The following is a 20,324-nucleotide window of genomic DNA, read 5'->3' as shown; positions in this document are numbered from 1 at the left end:
ATCTTCATCAGAGAAGTTCTCATCCACATGTTTCTCACAGTCAACCCACTGGGAAGCGTTTAAATAGTGATACAATGAGATTTCTTCCATTTCATTTCTCCTGGTGGATTTCATGGAGGGGGAGGTGAAAAAACAAAACAGGGAGTGACTCTGTGCTCCTGACTCTTCACATACACACGTAAAGCCCTCCCCTCGACTCACTCCGAAAACTCTGAGTGGTTTGGACACTCCGGAGTGTATGGTGAATACATTCATCTGACTGGTCTTTTTTATAACAGAGTGTACCAGGATTTAGTACATTGTTAAGGCCAACAGACATCGCTAGCGAGAGAAACGTCTGCCCATATATCAATCAAATATGCTTTTTTGGCCTTTGAAACAGAGTTGTTCAGTTTAATATGGACAAGACGTGCCCATAAATGTGTCCAAACACAATGAGAGGGATAACTTACACCCTGCGGGTGAGACTTAAAGACACCATTCGCACATTATGTCATGCTTACATTATTCACAGAGCCAAAACTATCACCAGTGACTGACATGTTATAACATCTCAATCAATCACTGACCATGAGAATAATTTTGCGCATGCTACAAGTTGTAACAAATCAGACCCAGTAAACCCTGACAAACAGAGATAAGGGTTATACTTCTAACATATGGGCACATTTTATATAAGACATTTAACTTACATAGAACAGCATGAAGCTTCATCATAGACTATACATTGTGTGGATGTGACCACAGGCAAAATAGAAAGAAAAAAAATCATGTTTCCACATTGTGCCTTAATAAAGTGGATTTGTAATGAAGAGGAACTTGAACGCAGTGAAGCATTTGGTAATAATGATCGTTATGATTATGGAGAATGGTCTGATGAGAAAATTGCTCTAAGAGCCATTACAAAACTGTTGCTGTATGCTAATTACCATATAAATAAGAAAAAAATGAGTCAAGACTGCCTGTAGGTGTAATGTTTGCGTGTAAACAGCTTGGGGGTCAATGTCTGTGTTTTAGCTGTACTGCCGTAAAGCTGATGTTACTCACAATGGGGCAGAGCAAACTCAACGGTTGCTCTGTCAAACACACCCTGTCCAAAAACCACTCACATTTAAACAATACACACTGCCCTCAGGCAAATTCATACATATTACATTTTTATCACAACTTTCTTTCTGCCAGATTAAGCCACACAGAGTGAAACGAAACAGGCAGAGAGATAAAGACAGAGAGATAAAGAGAGAGAGAGAGAAAGAGAGAGAGAGAAAGAAAGAAAGAAAGAAAGAAAGAAAGAAAGAAAGAAAGAAAGAAGGGACTTGTGCATGCTGGGGGACAGCAGTAATAAGTTCTGCTCCAGTGCCTGTTCTGATGTCTAATGGAAATGAGCTTTCCCTGGCCCTGCTTGTCTCACTGCTGATTTCTCGCCCCTAATCAGGATAAGAGAGGAGCAGACTCTGCTGCCAACAGCTACCAACCCTGACACAGGCCTGATGGAAAAGGACACATCACAGATCTCTCAGGGTCAGGTCTGCTCTCTCTCTCTCTCTCTCTCTCTCTCTCTCCCTCTGTAAGTGTGTGTGTTTGCACGACCCACAACTTCAGATAATCCCCCTTGTCTTATCAAAACTTTTACAATGCTAAAACAACTAACTACTTTTTGTGTGTGTGTGTGTGTGAGTGTGTGTGTGTGTGTGTGTGTGTGCGTGTGTGTCTGCATAACATTACTTCAAATTTCTTCTAATTTATGTCCTATTATTCATGCACATTCCCCTCCGGTGCATTTCACAAGTTTGATTATATGAAGGTGCGATGCAGAAGACCATTAATCTGGCTATCAGGATGCGTCTGTCTCTTTAATTCCGTGCCAAAGGCGGAACACTGATAGCTCAATATTGAGCTAAGATAAGAGCTGCAGACCACAGTGGGTCACACCCTATCTGTCAGACCATTAATCTGCTATTAGGACCACTTCAGCAGGATTAACGGCCCAGATAAGACCAGGCTATGCCTGAGGACCTGCTCCACTGACACAACACACACAAGACCCTGCCACGCAGTACCGACCAATCAGGAGACAAATGTATGCAAACTTATACTTCCACATCCGTCAACTAAATCTCTGTCAACTAAACACCACCCCCTCCCCCCATCTACTCTCAGTCAGCTCAGCCTGCCTTACTTCTTCCTTACTCTGTGTCAGCTAAACTTGCTTTACCCCCCCACCCCACACACACACTCTTACTCGCTGTCAGATCAACCCGAATTATTCCCCTCTCACTCTCTGTCAGCTCCACCTCTTATGTTGTAGTTTCTGTTAAATTAAAACATGTAAATGTCATTGTTTATGGAAAGTGAGAGAGATGTGACATGATATGGTCTGATTTGAGATGACATGGCTTTTACAGAGCACAAAATGGTTCAGAGTCAACTTAAAATACAGCCAATCAATGGTAAAGGGAAAAAAGCAAAGTTTTTCTTTCACAATCAAGGCTAGGGAAAAGCCGTAAATCATAACATTTGGCTCATGTGACCATACAGTAAAACCTGAGATGTGCACTGGCCTGCAGACAGGCATCTGTGTGTGTGTGTGTGTGCGTGTGTGTGTGTGTCAGGATCGTTTTCCCACTGAGCACATACGCTGTGTGATTATAAAAGCTGATGGAAAATCCTGATGCTGATTGTGAAAAGAGTGACTCAGACACACCACAGAGACTAACAGACAGGACCATCATCATCATCGTCGTTGTCGTCATCATCGTTAAGATCTGGTCCCTGAGATGGTGCGCCTGTCAGCTGCGAAACAGATCCGGCATTTTCCCCCTGGCTGGGAGCTCCGGTACAGCCCTGCTGAACGGCCCTGTGGGACACCCAGGCCCCCCACCATCCTGCTCTTAAACCCCTGGTCAAAAACCGAAACAATGGGAGCAGTATTTCCCCCTCTCCTTACAGCCGCTCAATGCAGACAGCCCTGTCTTGTACACCTAGGGCACAGCAGGGCTTCCACAGCGTGACAGGAGAAAGTGTGTGTTGCCACATGAATGGCTCTTAAGTTATATTCTAGCAATAAAACAGTTATTGGAGATGGGCATTAAAAAAGACTAATTTGGTAACTTCATTTGTAGATGAGTTGCAGTCTTAAAAAGAAAAGAGGTAAAAAAACAAACGGATAAAAAGCTTGGATGACTCTGGTTTAGAAATGCAAATTATGCGTGAAAAATGTTTTTTTTTTTTTTTCCATAGTATATTTAAAATCAGCCGTCTGTGAAGATTTTTCAAAACTTTTTTATGCTGTTTAAGAAGGAGCAGATGAATAGAGGGAAGAGACAAAGCGCTGTGTTAGGCTTCATGGAAGGAAACTTAAAGAGAATCCATTCAAAGGGTATTGGTTCACAGCTGTGCTAGAACAACATTATAAGCAAACAAAAACCTTCAAACCTGTGAAACAGGGGCAAGAGGGCACCTTTTCATTCCTTTAGGACAAACATTTCTCAGATATCACATTCATATGCTGAAAGACTGGCACTAAATCTGTTTCAGGAGTAGCGGTGACACATTGTTTGAGCGAGAGTGCATTGTCTTGCTAGTTTCAGAATCCTGGCGGATGAAGGACGGTGGGTTGTTCTCGGAGTCAAACAGAAACACTGTCACTCAAAGAAAGGTTGGGTACAGCTTTTGTTTCTGGCGACAAAGACATTTTTGAGCTTGCAGAGAAGACTATGAATGGCATGTGCAGGCAATTATATTTTAAGTTTTCCTGTTGAGTCTATTTTAAACGGACCCTACGTGAGCTTAGCGATGCCCCGTCAAATCAGTGTCCCGCGGTGGAGGGAACTCTGTGTGAAGTAGCAACATTCTGAGGATATCATTTTCTCATCCACACATATTCAGGTGTCTTCACAGCTTCCTCCCCTTCTACCTGAATAAGCCCAGGTGTTTATTACACTGTGGGGAAATACTTGAGGCTCAACAAATAAACTGATGTCTTTATCCTTACTTTAGCACATAGTTTTTTGGCTTTAAAACAGGGATTTTACTGAGGGTGATTACATTTCTTGTGGGTTCTCTGCCTAGATGGTTACCTTAAAGACTATAAAGATGCTGAGTTGTCCTTTTATTCCTTTAAACATCTGGCACGTTTTTACAATAAGCTATTTCCACTGGGTTTCACTCTGAAAAGAAGAGGCCATTAGATTTTTTATGTGCTCCTTCCCAGTGCTGAGAGTCATTACTACCAACCTTGCTTTTAAATGCACCAACTGTGCAACTGTGTTATTCAAGGGAAAAAAAAAGAGCTAATCGCCCAAAAGCCAAAAATGTCTACTAACACTCTCACTCTCTGGCAGTTCCAGCCTAGAGTAGGCCCAGACATTTAATCAGGCTTAAGATTGAGTATGGGCAAGATACCTGAGTCTAAGTATGTGCTCAACATCTTAATCTTCCTTAAAATGCCCATTTGATGGGCACAGCTCCTCTGGCTGGCGAGCCGCGGGCACCGGCGGCAGGGCTTAGACGAAGAATGAGGAGGCGACGTCGTTTTCCCCAAGGTCGCGCTCCTCGCCGCAGCATCTCTGTTCAAACGACACGTCCCGCGGTGAAGCGAGGAGACGACCTCATTCACTTGGCACCATTCAGCAAGGAGCAGAATATGGCACCGTAGGCATCGTGCCAAGAAAAAGAAAAGTTCTGTACGGCTGCCAAATTACAGGCATGACTCGGGTAAAAATACATATTTAAACAAATAAATAAATAAATAAATAACCTTCCTCGATATTACTCAGTAAATAGCACATGCTGTCTCCTGTGCCTGTGGTGGTTAGGTTATATTTGTGCATTTATCAGATGACCTAAGCCATAAAGAGATTATGAGGGAAGTCATATTTCAGATGATGCTGGGCTGGCTGGCTACTGGAGAAACTTTTTCAGAGTAAATGTAAGGGCATTTACTTGGCTGTGTGGGAAATGTACTGCAAAGATTTTTTTTTTTTTCTCCTTCTTTCTCTTCTGTTAATGTTTCGACCTCTTTGGGGACTTTGCTCAAGAATCGAGCATTGCTCAATTTGACTTTGAGTGCTACTGAGAAAGGGAATTTCCATACAGCCAACTGACTGGCGGGTCACCACAGAGTCCCGGAAGGCTAGAGTATATTTCAAGTGGCTACATTTGGATCCAAAACTAGTTATTGTCAAGAATGTTCTGGAAATTTTAAGAATAGTAGGAGGTGATAAAGGAAACATGATCACTGTGCACTGACTGAGTTGGACAACAAAATGTATGATTTTTTTTTTTTGTATCTGATGATTTTTTTTTTTTCTGTTTTCTATTTATGTTGAAAAAGATGGGAAAAAAACTTTTTCCCAAGTAAAAAATACCACATCAATCACCACCACACCTTCCTTTCATTCTGAATAAAAGCAGAAACAAGCTGTTGATCATATTATAATCTCCCTCACCGCACATAGGAAAGATCCAACTGAGAGCCTTGATTTCCTCTGTCCAATTAAGACATGAGAAGTGTGTATTCACACAGACCTGTGTGGACTGACACTCAAACACACTCCTGTGTTTATGACCATTTATCATGTCTGGATATGTTACCAACCGATATAATGACACCTCCTCTCTGTCTAACACCAGCTACAGGGCACAATTTACCTCACTGTTTTCAGTCCGTATCCTGGCAACACTGTCACCAACAACCACATTTCTATTGTATTGATGACCTGTCCTCTTCTTGGCTTTGCACAATTATTCTACCATGTACTCATCCTAATCCACCATCTTTTGTACAGATAGATTTGTGTCACTGGAGCTAACCACAGTCACACCTATGGCTGTCAGACAGTCTGCAGAAAACTGATAAAACAATGGAAGGTCCCCAAACATGAAACTACATTGAATGTCTTAACTTTAAGGTTTCAGTACGCTTAATTTTTCAGGAATCCTGACAATCAATAGACAATATGACAGATAACACACACAGAACAGACTGAAATGTTCTGTTACGACCAGCTGTCCTGATCACCACAGAAACCAGCAGAACATAAATGGAAAATGTGGCTGACATAGCCATGAACAAGAAGGAGGGAAAGCAGAACATGACTTGGGTCTGGGCTTTTACACCATGACAAAAAGCCTCTAAATTGCTTCTGTTTATCCTTGTGTTTCCAATGTCAGCTTCATCACTGGAGAATACCAAGAGACCAATGAACTCCCATCTACTGGACAGTTCCAGGATATCATATATGTACTGCAGAATTTCGGTAGATTGAGGAAGGATGGTTGGAAAGACAAACTAAATATCAGACAGAGGTATGTATGAGTCCCTGTAGGTACAGGAGACAGAGGCCCTGTGCTGGAAATAAATCATACTGTCCTTTTTAAAAGGCCATTAAAAGGTTTCATTACAACAACAGACAAACCTTTTTTTTTTTTTTTAAGAACATTAAGTGATTCTGTCAATGTGACTTCTGAAGTCGAAAAAAAAAAGTGTTTTATTTTTTTTGCAGCTGATTTAAAATATGGAACAACAAAAAAGGCAAGCAGCAGATGTGATCCCCAGCTGAACTTTTTAGAAAAGTGAAGTGATAAATGTGAGGTGTGCAGAAAAGCAGCACTATTTATTTATTTAATACTTTAATAATTTATTTATTTCTGAGACAAACCTGGTGTAAAGAACATTCTAATTAAAAACCCAGCTCTCCACACATGCTTACATATTTGTCACTTGCCCTGTTAAGGTTGATTTTAAACTTGACAAATGTCTTGGCATTTAAATTTAGACATAAAAAAAAAAAAAAAAACACACACGTGACACACACATCGAGATAAAGACATCTGGGTCAGTGCTAGAGGATTATCAAACGACTTTGACATTTAGTGACCAATCTACAATTTCATATCAAATTCACATCAAATCAATATTTTCAAAGTTCAAAAGTAATAAATTTGCTTTAGAAGTCCTCTCTGTGGACAGTGACATAGGGTGGGTGTGGTTCTGTTTCTAGACGTTTGGTAGTACATTTCAAGGTCACAGTCTGGTTAATTATGTCAGCTAAACTATTGAGCTGAACTGTCCAGAAAAAACACAGTACACTCTCTCTCTCTCTCTCTCTCTCTCTCACAGACACACACTGTCTATGACATGACTGGCCTCAAAGCTCTGGGCAGCTGAACACTCTAATCAGGTTTGTGAGACAAGGTGGATACACAGATACTTCACTGGACAAAATGACTGAAGCAAGATTTGGCTTTCATAACCACCAGTCACGCACATGCACATTTAAAAACTTCAGTCACAATACCATGTAACGCTGAGTCATTCCACATCCACCTGTTTAACAAGTCAGTGAACACTAATTAAATTGAGTTCAACAGATGTCGTCGTAAAGCAATGCCAAGATAATATAAAACAGTACAAGCCCCGTTTGTCTACTCTGGATTTTCACATAACACAAGGGCTGACTGTTGCAATACAAGGCTTGACTGAATGATCCCAAACTGTTGAAATTGTTGAATGAAGAATCCACTGCAATGTTATTCAAGATGACACATCCTATTTACATTACCTTTTTACACAACCTTTTCTCCTTTTTTTACTCCAACGCTTCTCCCACACCCATGTCAGTTTTATACATTCTTATTCAATTATTTTGTTCTGTGTTCTCAGGTTTTCACAAGTCTTTTTCTCATATTTTCAATAAAGGGGACAAGGGGTTTTAGAGAGGGGTAAGTCAGGAGAGCTCCTGTAGCCCTGTAGCTAAGGGTAGTAGCTTACCCATAATGCAGCAGAGCTGAGAAGGATAAAATGGAGACAGGACAGGATATCGATATTTCATTCCACTGTATATTAGCCTGTGTTTGGGATGATTAAAAAAAAAAACGTACTTGACTTGACACTTGTGTGAGAAGCAGACTGGGCCATTGGGTGGAGGATGGGATGGAGGATGGGGTCATGTCTTTAAATCAACCAATTAGTGCCTCTTCTTTTACCTCCTAATTTAATCCCTTTCCCTCAATCTCTTCATTGTTCTCTCTCTCTCTCTCTCTCTCTCTCTCTCTCTCAATCAAACTTTGCCAAAGAAGAGTTTTAGCATTTCAAAAGTGTATCCAAGTCTTCTAGTGAACTGGGTAATAGAACAATCACCAGGGCAGGGAGGTTGAGCTCACAGAGGAATGATGAAAAAGAGAAAAAGAGAGACAGAGAGAGACACAGAGAGAGAGAGAGAGTTGGGGGTACAGAGAAAGATTGGCTGTCTTCAATGCCATCTTTCAGTCTTTCCTCCTGATGAAGCCAAAGAAAAGAAAGGAAGTTTGAATCTCTTTTTGATGCTTGTAACAGCGGCAGAAGAAGGCTTTGAGAAGCACTGCTTGTCCATCTCATCAGATACTCCTCTGGACAAACCCTCAGCCTCTCTTACCTCCAACTGCTTTCTTTTAAGAGGCAGTGAATTTTGGCAATAATAATATTTGCCAGAGTACAACAGAGGATCGAAAACATTTAGTCTGTGAAGAGTGCAGTCAAAAGACATGAGTCTTCGCCTTTCTTCCCTTGCCAAACATCACAAACATGCATTGTCCTGTCTCCCTAAGTGTGAACATTGTTCTCACTCAGGAAGAATGATGTGAAAGGACTTATAACAGTCGTTTTTCAGCTGTTTTTTTTTTTTTTTTTTTTTTTGTTGTGGTTGTTGTTAAGTATATTTTTGACAGGGCTGCGTCCATCTTTCATTCCCCAGGGCCAGCCATTGTGTACCCCAAGTCCTTCATGGAAGCCCCCTCCCCAGCCACCCTCCACCCCTTTGCCGAAGGCTAACAATTACCCCGTTGAGACGACACAATGCCCCAACCCCATGTCAGCTCCCACAGGCTCCTCTCTATGTGTCGGTCTGCTTCATCTGTGAAAAGACACAGCACTGACCAGCAACAAAAAAGCAAGTCTTAAAAAAAAAAAGAAAAAAAAGGGGGGGGCAGGCAAAATAAAAGTTGGGTAAAAAAGGGGGGGAGTGGGCACTGCAGAGAGAGAGAGAGAGAGAGAGAGAGAGAGAGAGAGAGAGAGAGAGAGAGAGAGAGAGAGAGAGAAAGGGAGAGAGGGAGAGAGAGAGGGAGAGAGAGGGAGAGAGAGAAGAGAGAGCTCTATTCTTTTAGTTTAAATGTGAGAACAAGGCAGGGGAGTGCTAAGGATAGAGAGAAGGAGGCAAAATATGGTGAAAATGACCAGGCCACTATTCTGTTGTATCTTGCTTTGTCATGTTGCATCTGGCTGCACTGTCTTGCGTTGCTTTGTTGCAATATAGTGAACTGTGTTGCATTCTATAGCATTTTGCTACATTTGAATTTTAATGCATTGCAGATTTTTGTCATTTTAATATCTGGCTTTACACAGTGATCTTTGGGTATCTCAGACACATCAGTTGCAGCTCAGGGAAACAGTGTCACCACAGCTCTGGGTGTGGAGGGCCTTCTTTTCCCAGAATCCCTCAACTAAACATCCTCTAAGAACATGGCAGAGTTTGAGTGGGCTCATTGGGCTCCATCAGTGAGGGGAGGCCAGAGGCCCCGAGCTCAACATCTCGACTGTGTCCCACAGACAGGGGGATGCAGTCTTCTGCAGTCCATAGGTTTTAGATGGGTAACCACATCCGCACAGCCCGTCCCGCCGTCAGCCCTGTGCTGGGATTACATTCCTTAAGGGTTTAAAATACCACCAAGGCACTGAGGGAAGAGTGTGTACGAGGGGTCAGGGGTGTCCCATGTTTCAGAAAATAATCTAAAACCACCATCACATTAAACTCCTCCTCGCTATCTATCTTTATGGAGATCTTATCAGTGGAAATTAAAAGAAAACATTGACGTTAAACAAGTCCATCAGTTAATCCAATTAAACAGCCCTCTCTCTCTCTCTCTCTCTCTCTCTCTCTCTCTGTTTCTTTTTTTACATTACAAGTTGAAGATAGGAACAGAAACAAATGGTTAAGCATTGGAAGTCTTCCTTGTAAAAAGAAACTTTTTGTGTAGACTCACCTGATAACTTTGGCTGAAATATTCTCTCTTTCTCTCTCTCTCCCTCTGTGTGTGTGTGTTCCCTGAGATGTGATAAAGAGCCCCTGCATTCCTTTAAGGAAAGACCTGTGTGCTTTCACAGGCCCTGTATAGTGTTAATCCCGAGCAGTATGGGATTAATTCCACTTAATTAGGCTTAGGCCCACATTATATGGATTTGAGGGAAGACTACATATGTATTTCTGCTACCCCCCTGGCTGCGAACAGGTGTGTCTAGGGGATTGGGATTAGCAATCCCTGATTTATTTTGTAATTGCTTTTCTGATGCTGGCTTTGAAAGGGTTCCAATTATCTGAGGTTTATGAAGTGATGTGCGTGCAAATGTGTGTGTGTGTGTGTGAGTGTGTGTGTGTGTGTGTGTGTGTGTGTGTGTGTATGTTTGTGTGTGTGTGGGTGGGTGGGTGTGGGCAAATGTGTGTGTGTCTGTGTCTGTGTGTGGTGGGAAGTTTAGCCATTATTTGAGGTTTATGACTTTTTCAGTTGTTTTTTTTCTTCTCTACTGCTACGCTTCCACTGCAGGAGAGTGTAGAAGCATGTGTATGTGCTGTGTTGAGAGAGCGTTTGAGAAGATCAGAGAACATATATGCGAGGCTGAAGGGAGAACATGGAGACATTGCTCACCTGTAGCCATTAATTGGCTCAGTGCCTGCTGGTCCGTCAGCCTGTCCACAATTTATTAGCTTCACTTAAGAGTCTATCTATCTGAGCCTAGACTGGTCTAAGCTGCAGGGAGACAGTCTGATGAATGGGGTTTCAACCACAAGACATTCCTTTACCCTCTCCCTCTCTCTCTCTCTCTCTCTCTCTCTCTCTCTTTCCATCTCTCTACACGCACACACCCCACCACCTGTGACAGAACTTCACAGGACACCAGTCAGTTGCATTTCATCAAAACCACAAACACACTAGGAATGATCTACATGCAAGAAGAGAGGGCTTCGTCTCTGAAAGACGAGAGATATACCGAAATACACCAGTGCTCTTTCCATCAAAACCTCTTATCAACTAGAAAATGACTTCAGCAACCCCAGGTGTCTTATCTCTAACTATAAATTTACCCAAAGTCAACAGAGGGAATAAAGGAGCGTTTGTCGTGTTCATTCTCCTGCACACGGCTTGTACAGGAACCTGCCGGAGCAAACAGTCATAAAAGATTAATCAAAGCCATCGTGTTAACATTGGCTGCTGATTTATCACACATCACAGAAACTTTTTGTGTGTGCGTATGAGTGTGTGTGTGTGTGTGTAGAGGAAGTTGTTGCGGCCCCTTGGAGTGTAACCTCTCTGTGCTGAGTCAGTTCAGGTGAACACTTTGACAGGAGAGATGTCAGTCAGAGATAAAGTCAAATTCACGGATGGAAACAAAACGATTCACAGGCTTACAGAATAAGACATGATAAATGTGTGTGTCGTACAACAAGCTTTCCAGAAACAGCACGAACTTAGCATGTCATCACAAGCCCTATCGCTTAACAGGAAAGAAGACAACAAATACAATCTCGCTCTCTCATTCCCTCTCTTCTTCTGTCTCTCTCCCTCTGTGTCTTCTTCTTTCTTTTTTTTCTTACTTACTTACTCATAAACTGTAACCACATGCATGCATACATTAAACTTTTCACCAAATGTTAATGTTTTAAAATATACTTCAGGAATCCATGCATTTTTGCTCTCATTAGGAAATGTTAATTAAACTCTTCAACATGATTTTAACTCAAATATGATTGATGTGAATTTATTGAAAAGGAGTTTTTTTTTTTCTTCAGCAGTCGACTTACAAAGTGTGACCCAGCCATGCTGACCAATATCCTTTGATAAACAGGTGCCAAAAAAAAAAAATCATACAATGCCCGTGAAGCAGTTTGGCCAGAGTGGCTTTGTTTGGGATCTCAGTCGGAGTAACTGACAGAGTCAGTGTGGTTTTGACACTGCTGTGTGACAGCAGCCCCTGAGGACAAGGTGTCTGGCGTAATTAGAGAGCTTCGCTAGAATGGGAGCCCTCTCCTATCATCCTCACGATGAGAAGCCTGAGCCGTGACCTCTGACCTCCCTCCCTGTAGGTGCTCGTTAAAGCACCGCACTGTTTCCTAACCCAAACGACACCTCCCAGGCCTCCTGCCTGGACGCCTCTCAACAACTCACTCACATGAGGTTTACGCTAGGAGTCCATACAGACTGAAAAAAAGAAAAATATGCGCATGCATGAAAAAGCAAATCGAGATAGATAAAGAGACAATGAGGAACTCACGGGTCAGACAAGAAATGAATCTCTCTGCAGTTCAGTTATTACAAGATTTCAGTCTGCTTTTGGACCAGTTATGGACAGAGTTCCATTTTGATCAGTGATCTTTGCACAAAATGAAAACGATACCACTTTCAATCCCCACTTGAAAAGTCAACCAATAATGGCCGAGATTTATGCCCTGGAGCCAATGCTATTTTAATTATTTGGGGTGTGAATTAGCCAGTTTGTGTACATATAGTCTTAAAGCACTCTAAAATGCCACAACCCGTGATCCTTGTGCTGGATGGATTTTAATCTTGTACCATATAAAGTTTAGGAACAATAAATTGCTTTGCATATAAATCTTTATCACCCTCTAATCTAAAGACGTGCATTTCTGTTGCAAATACTTGTCATAACTGCGTTTCCTGTTCGGGAAGCTAAGAGGCTAATTAATGTCTAAATTGTATTTCAGTTCATTTGATAAGAATGAATTAAGACAGCAGTTTATTGTGTAATTGCTTTTATCTTTTATCTATAACTGCCACTTGTCTCTCCACTCGTCTTCCCATGCGTCTTTCCATTTCGCTCTCCTTCGCTTTTACATCTGTTGTCTAATCTTCTCAGGCACCAAAACAGTCTGGAGAAACTGTTCATCAACCCCCCCCCCACCCCCACCATAACACCGATGCTCCTAAGCTGTAATATTCTTCCAGGTCTCGACATGAAAAACTATTACTTCAGAGTTAGCAGTAATTACAAAGACCCACAAAAGCTCTTGCGCTCTCAGACAGCGAGCATGGTCATAACAGTGTCTTGGAGCTATACCGTTCTTCTAAATCACAGTGTTTTACACACATCAGAAGGTTTTAAAGTGTTTTAAGGTGACATTAAAAGTCTTAAGACATACAAACCCAGGAGGAGGGGCCTGCTTGATGTTTGGTTTTCCTTCAAATACCAACATCTCTTTTTCCCTTAGTCTAATTTCTTCCCCCATGTACAATAGAGAAGAAGGACATGTCTTGGTGAATTTAGGCCAATATCCAAACATGTTTAATAGGACATGACACGTTAGGGTTTGGCCCCCTTAGCTAACCAGCCAAAACCTCAACACCGAAAACTGCTGTTCCATATATGAACCAATTACCTGCAGCCTCCCTGACTGTGGTAACTGATCCAGGTTCACCTCTATTTATATTCCCATAATGGGTGACATAGAGTAAGAGGCTGAAAGAGCTGAGCCTAGATCAGTGGTTTGAGACAGGCACTCACAGCTGCCAACCCAATTCCCGTTTGACCAAGGTCCTTCAAAGGGTTTAGCATGTCTGTCTGAGCTGCTTCAGCATCAGATGAAACTTCATTTTTGCATGGGACTTTTTTATCACTGTGTCATTCACCACTAGACAATCAGCAGTCTTACTGACAATATTATATTAAAACACAGATGAACTTACCAAATACAAGCAGATTTAAATCACAGTTCAGTCTGTTGCAGACAGATAGTTAGTGATTTGGCTGATCTGAAACCAAACTTTTTCAAAACTGAACTCATTTTATTATTGTTAAAGTAACATGTAAAACATAAACCAAGAACCACAGAAAAATAACCATAAAAATATGAACTGTAAAAACATGAAAAAGAAAGAAGCACAGGATCATTATCTTGTGCTGAAGGGACAGGTCAATGTTGTGTTTGAACTGCAAACAAAACTGAAAATACTTGACTAGATTCAGTGACAAGCACAGTTACATTAAACGTAAGCTCATCTCTATTCTGGCTCCATCTAGACAAGGTAAAGGTTTTTAGCAAAATGCTGTGCTCGACAAAATGCATTTCTAATAATTATGGAAGCCGACAAACAGATCGATACCTCCCAATGCGCGCGCGCGCACGCACACACACACACACACACACACACACACACACACAAACTGAGTTTAAGTAAAACTTTTTCTTGCAAAATTTCCTGAAGCAATACATACCATTCTTTCAACGACCAAAAATCCAGAAAAGTGAGACACTCACAGAGAGGCAAAACGGGGTGTTTCAGAAATGAGTGCTACCCTTGTGCGAAATCTCAATAAAAAAAATTCTCAAATTATGTCAGGCATTGTTTCACAAAGCAATAAAAAATTCAAACACCAAACGTTATATTTTAGTAAAATTAAAAAGCCATCTATGTTGTGCTCGCAATGGTGCTCACGTTCGACCCGTCCAGAAGTCAGAAGGTAGCCTATGTGTGTTTGGTTATTAAAACATGAAATTTATAACTTAAAATAAAATAAAATGAAATGAAATAAAATTTGAAAAATTAAGGAGGAGTAAATGAGAAGAAATTAAACCTAAAACTGGGAATGTCCGACTATCTCGTATCCGCAGAGGAGGGTTGGTAGCACGCGAAAAACCGAGGACTGTCTAGTCCTGATTTAAGCATCATTAACATCAGTTATTATACACGCAAAATGGCAAAATCATTGCTAAACGAATACGCCTGGCGTGTGGCTATTTTGAAAGTAACTATAAACAAACTATTTTAATCAATACCCACCTGAAGAAATTTGTAGAAATCCAAATAAAAGAGCAAATCCAACAAATCTTCCCGACATAGTTCCAAAACTGTCCCCTTTCAGAATTAGTTGTGTAATCCACAATCCAAAAACAACAATCACAGATAAAATGTTATCTGTCGACCCCTCATAATACTATTCTTAAATGTCATTCGTTTCCACATCTGTTTCCATATCACTGTCAGCTTCAAATGCTGGTTGTATCAAGATTTTTGCGCTCTAATATGAAAGAAACTGTTACTTTCGAGAAATCCCTTATCTTGTTTAAGAGCAGGTGATCCGAGAATGATAACTGACGAACAAAACAAATAATTTCTTTCGCTTCAAAGACAGTTAAGTATTTGAAACTGAATAAATTTTGTCAAGTCCAGGCGCGGTTTGATCCTTTTCTTGAGTTTGTCATGCTGTTTCTGCCGGTGGCTCACCGAGAAAAGGCATCTTTATGATCCCATTCAAATCGACTCTGAAGAAATACAAGATCATTCAGTTCGTGAAAAAGTACCTTACTTGTCCAGGTACTTTGAAAAATGTTCACAGAATAAGAAATGGATCGCAGGGGATATTCGCTGTCACATAATTCTGGTTCTGAACGCAGTTTTTGGTTTAGTGTATTTCCTTAGCAGAGGAACATGCTGCAAAGCTTTAGAGTTATGCTCATGTCCTTTGGCAGTAGATCAGTTTTCCATCACTTCTCCAGTCCAGGTACTTTAATCCTGATATCATTCAAGTTTTTCCCCCACTTGGTTACAACAGAGTTTTGAATCCCCGTGTTTGTACCGCGGACCCTGTCACCTCGGGCAGGGGGGATTTGAAACAACGGCACTTCATTCAAAGGAGCTGAATGGCTCTTCAAATGGTATGCGCCATTCTCCCCCTCTAGACAACAATGGGTTTTTCCATGGGACAAAATTAACCTTTTCTATGCTGGTTTCTCGAACACATGGAAACTGTACAAAGCGCGTGGGGGATTTCAAGGGCTTGGTTGTACAATGTGCCAGGAATCTGGGCATCTCGAAAGAAAACGCACACGAGTTACCCAAATTCGACAACGAATGGACAGTGTTCTATACATAAATGTGTATCTCAAGTTTCAAAGACCGCGTAGTTGGAACCAGAGTATACTAATTTGTACGTTTAACTGCACATTAAAACCGGTTAGTGTTTTGTGCAGTTAGGTGGCTGAATGAAGGCGCAAATAAGTCACAATCCCATTAGAGAGCTCCTTGATCTCAATCTTAATCAGTCTATTAAAATTCACTTGAGGGCGATTAGACTGAAATTGGCTGACCCAATCCCGTGATTAAAGATGATAATCTTCTTACAACGTGTAATAGTTCTCTGTGTCAGGGGACTTTCGCCCAATGCCTATCTTTGATTATATTAACATAATATCAGAAATAGTTAATTTTTTCATTTAGCGTACTCTTGTATTTGCTTTAATATATTTTGGAAGTTTTAAGGTGAACTGATTACAATCCAAATAATTTATAAAATGTATTCCAGAAAATAAAAGGTATACTGTGGCTAATCCATTTTCAAAAATTGCACTACCTCTGTGCTGAAGAGATTGGCGAAGACCGTTAGTCGCTCATACTCTTGCATAGCTGGAGCTCATCAATAGCAGCGGAGTATGTCTAATCAGACCATAACTAACCAAATGGCTCCCTCTAATGGATACAATGTGGCAGTACAATAACGAGGCTGAACTGTACATTTGACCAGTAAAGCCAAATTTACAGGAAAAAAGGAAAAAAAAAAAAGAAAAAGTATATCAACGTCTCCTGAGAATTTCTGTGTAACAGACACTAACTGCCTCAAATATTTTTCCATTTTCTTTATGTACCTGATCTGCTCTTCATCTATTTGCCAAAAACCACTGTAAAGCAGTAAGAGAAGTTTCATAGATGTTTTCATTTAGAGAGGACACAGAGCATCAGGCAATATGAAGGAGACTCTACAGAAGCATCAAAAGTAAAAAGAAATGATTTGACATGTTTTATATGTTTCACACTATTAAGTGGATCTTCAGTACGTTTTATCTGTGGGTGTAATCGTACCTGATATGTGACTCTACTCTGGGATTTGCAATAGTTTTATCTGCTGTCTCTTTTATCTGTCTCTTTTATTTCTTCTCTAATTTGCCTAAACATCCAGCACACTACACATATTGATAAAACATGTTACCTTTAACACACACACACACACACACACACACACACACACACACTCACACACACTGATTAATGCTTGGTTACATTAATAAACACATTAACTTGAGCCTGTCTCATTTTCCTGAACTATCTCTCTTTTGTCATTCCATTCTTTTCTCCAACAGGCCTCTGTTCCTTAACCAGCTGAATGAAGAACAAATCCTTTAATTGCCTCAGCTCTGTCACTAGCTGGCCAGCTGAAGAAATCTGGTAATGGACTGACAGTTTTACTGAAGCAGTGTTCCACAGGCAGTGTTTGCCAAGGCGTTTAGGCCAACACAGTGTGTATAACACAGACAGTCTTTATGAGGTCTTCACACCAACACAGTGTGTATAACACAAACAGTCTTTATGAGGTCTTCACACCAACACAGTGTGTATAACACAGACACTCTTTATGAGGTCTTCACACCAACACAGTGTGTATAACACAGACACTCTTTATGAGGTCTTCACACCAACATAGTGTGTATAACACAGACAGTCTTTATGAGGTCTTCACACCAACACAGTGTGTATAACACAGACAGTCTTTATGAGGTCTTCACACCAACACAGTGTGTATAACACAGACAGTCTTTATGAGGTCTTCACACCAACACAGTGTGTATAACACAAACAGTCTTTATGAGGTCTTCACACCAACACAGTGTGTATAACACAGACAGTCTTTATGAGGTCTTCACACCAACACAGTGTGTATAACACAGACAGTCTTTATGAGGTCATCACACCAACACAGTGTGTATAACACAGACAGTCTTTATGAGGTCATCACACCAACACAGTGTGTATAACACAGACAGTCTTTATGAGGTCATCACACCAACACAGTGTGTATAACACAGACAGTCTTTATGAGGTCATCACACCAACACAGTGTGTATAACACAGACAGTCTTTATGAGGTCATCACACCAACACAGTGTGTCTTTATGAGGTGACCAGACTGATACAGTGTGTATAACACAGTCATTTCCAGTCATTTCTATTTCAGTCACACAGCATGGGGCCTAGGCTGATCATGTGGTCTAAGGTGTATTCAGTGGGCGCTACGAATTGTGCGGCATTTTTTTTTCCATATTTAAAATTTGGAATTGTTTTGACAAGAATATCTTTAGATAAGAACACTGTCTAAGATAAGAAATATGACTCTTAAAGGAGGTTTTTTGTGGTTGAAAGAAACAAATGATTTTCATTAGGCATGCCTCTATTAGACAATTCTTTTCCAAAAAACTTTTCTGAGAGTTTATCTTTTGTCAGGGTCCAAAGCAAGGCTGTGTGGCATAGTTCCAGAAGGTGAAATTACAAACATACTTACTATATTTGCATGTGGCATAGGACATATGCAAATTCAAGACACATGGCATTATCATACATTTAAAAGATATTAAAATGCAACTCAGAATCACAGTGCTATAAAGCATATGTTATAACAGATGTTTAAAAAAAAAATCCTGTTTTTATAGTCTAGTCGTTTACAATCTGGGTTCATATTTGATCTGAAATTAGGGCAGAAAATGCCCTTTGCTTTGAACTGTGACGATAAAGAGATGCTGGGAAAAACAGGATGTTAATGATGTCATATGCTGAAATGAAAAACAACACTATAGCAGAATATAGAAAAACCTGCAGACAGACAAACACAATATGAGTTCAAAGATGACTGCAGTTTTTTTGCTTTATGTTCACACAGGCAAAATACAAAGGAACAGCATTTTGGAGTGAACAAACATTATTATTATTATCATTATTGTTGTTGTTGTTGTTGTTGTTAATAATAATAATAATAATAATAATAATAATAATAATAATAATAATAATAATAATATGGGATTTTGATAACTGACTTTGTACTCGTAAAAAGCGCAGAACTGCAGTTCTCAGCTAGTGTTAATTTATTTTGGTGAAGTAAACTAACACTAGCTAATTATTTCGTACAAACTTTTCTTTTGCCTCTTCCATTGCAGTCTACACCATACAGTTTACACCGTGCGTGGCTGAGAGCCTTTGAACTCTGTGAGCCTGCTGCCTGCTTGCTTTCTGAAAACTGACCTTGATCAGGCCAAGGCTGAGACAAAGAGACCGACAGAATGATCTGGCCCGGGACAGAAGTGCTGAGTGCAAAAAACTGCCAAATGTTCTCAGTGTGAGTTTCTCTCCTATGGGCCAGGACGTAAGAGAAGGAGAGACTTTTTGTCATACCTAAAAATGTACTGAAGCCCTAAGGAATTGTTTATGTAATTATAGAAAGAACCACAAGCCTATCCATATAACAGGATAATGTCTTGCCATAATGAGCGTTATTGTAACAGAGACTATAAGAATCCGACCTGGGAAAGATTAAAGCCTAGTGCACGATTATAATATAACGAGAACTGCATAATAACAGTCATAGTAACAGCCAGTATTCAGGTAATATTATAACATGGTTTATTTGAATCAGTTTATTTGAATCTCCCACCCTGCCTCCACAGGCTCCTCCATTAGAGTACTCAAGTTACGACAGAACCACTAGTCTGCTTTGCCCAGAAGGCTTCTCTTTAACAACATATCTTTATCAAATTAAATACGTCTAAAATAGCATCTCCAATCCTAACCACACTTATGCATACTCCTGCGTTATTTCCCCAATAATAACATCTGACTCACAGAGAATGAGAGAGAGTGCAAAGTGTTCAGACAGAGAGTTGGCAGTGAACGAATTTACGCCGAAAAGCCAAAAACCTGGTCAATATCATTAATGTTCAACAACAACAAAAAAAAAAAAACAAGACGATCTTCAAACCCACCAAAAATACCAAGATGTCAGTGGAATGTTACTTGTACTTACTATGGAAGATCTGATTACATTTGTGTGTCTTGCCATGCGAGGAGGGGCTGCGGTTTGGCTCTGGCCCGTTCCCGTGCGGCCGTCGGCACCAGTGGGAAACTGGGCTCCTCAGGCCGGCGTGGCGGGGTACTCCGTGGAGGGGACCACGGGGCTGGACTTCCAGCATGACCAACACAGACAGGATCACAATCACCAGAGCCATGGGCCGCATGGCAGCCAGTCTCCCTTCAAACACACCTCAGAGCTCCTGTGTGTCCAGAATCCACGACAAGCCCCCAAAAAGGTACTGTAAATACACTTAAAATCTCAAGAACAGACCCTCCTATTCATTTTAAAGTATAATCCTTTTTTAACCAATGATCTTGCAAGGTATTCCAAAGACAGGTCAAGGAATCAGGAGGACTTTCCTTGGCGTTTCTGAATATGAAAATGA

The 20,324-nt window shown here is 40.7% G+C and overlaps 1 protein-coding gene across 1 annotated transcript in view; it reads right to left on the bottom strand.

The window, feature by feature from the left end:
- The window catches only part of robo1 (roundabout, axon guidance receptor, homolog 1 (Drosophila)), a 152,015-nt gene extending 131,913 nt beyond the window's left edge, over positions 1 to 20,102 (bottom strand). The window contains exons 1-2 of the mRNA XM_030779067.1: positions 19,892 to 20,102; positions 14,830 to 14,904 (exon numbers count right to left, since the gene is read on the bottom strand). Coding sequence (XP_030634927.1) covers positions 14,830 to 14,904; positions 19,892 to 20,102 — 286 coding nt within the window. The remainder of the gene's footprint in view (positions 1 to 14,829; positions 14,905 to 19,891) is intronic.
- Positions 20,103 to 20,324: the final 222 nt, after the last annotated feature.

This window comes from Chanos chanos, chromosome 7, assembly GCF_902362185.1.
Source record: "Chanos chanos chromosome 7, fChaCha1.1, whole genome shotgun sequence".
Lineage (NCBI taxonomy): Eukaryota > Metazoa > Chordata > Actinopteri > Gonorynchiformes > Chanidae > Chanos > Chanos chanos.
This window is presented reverse-complemented; position numbering and strand designations above follow the sequence as displayed.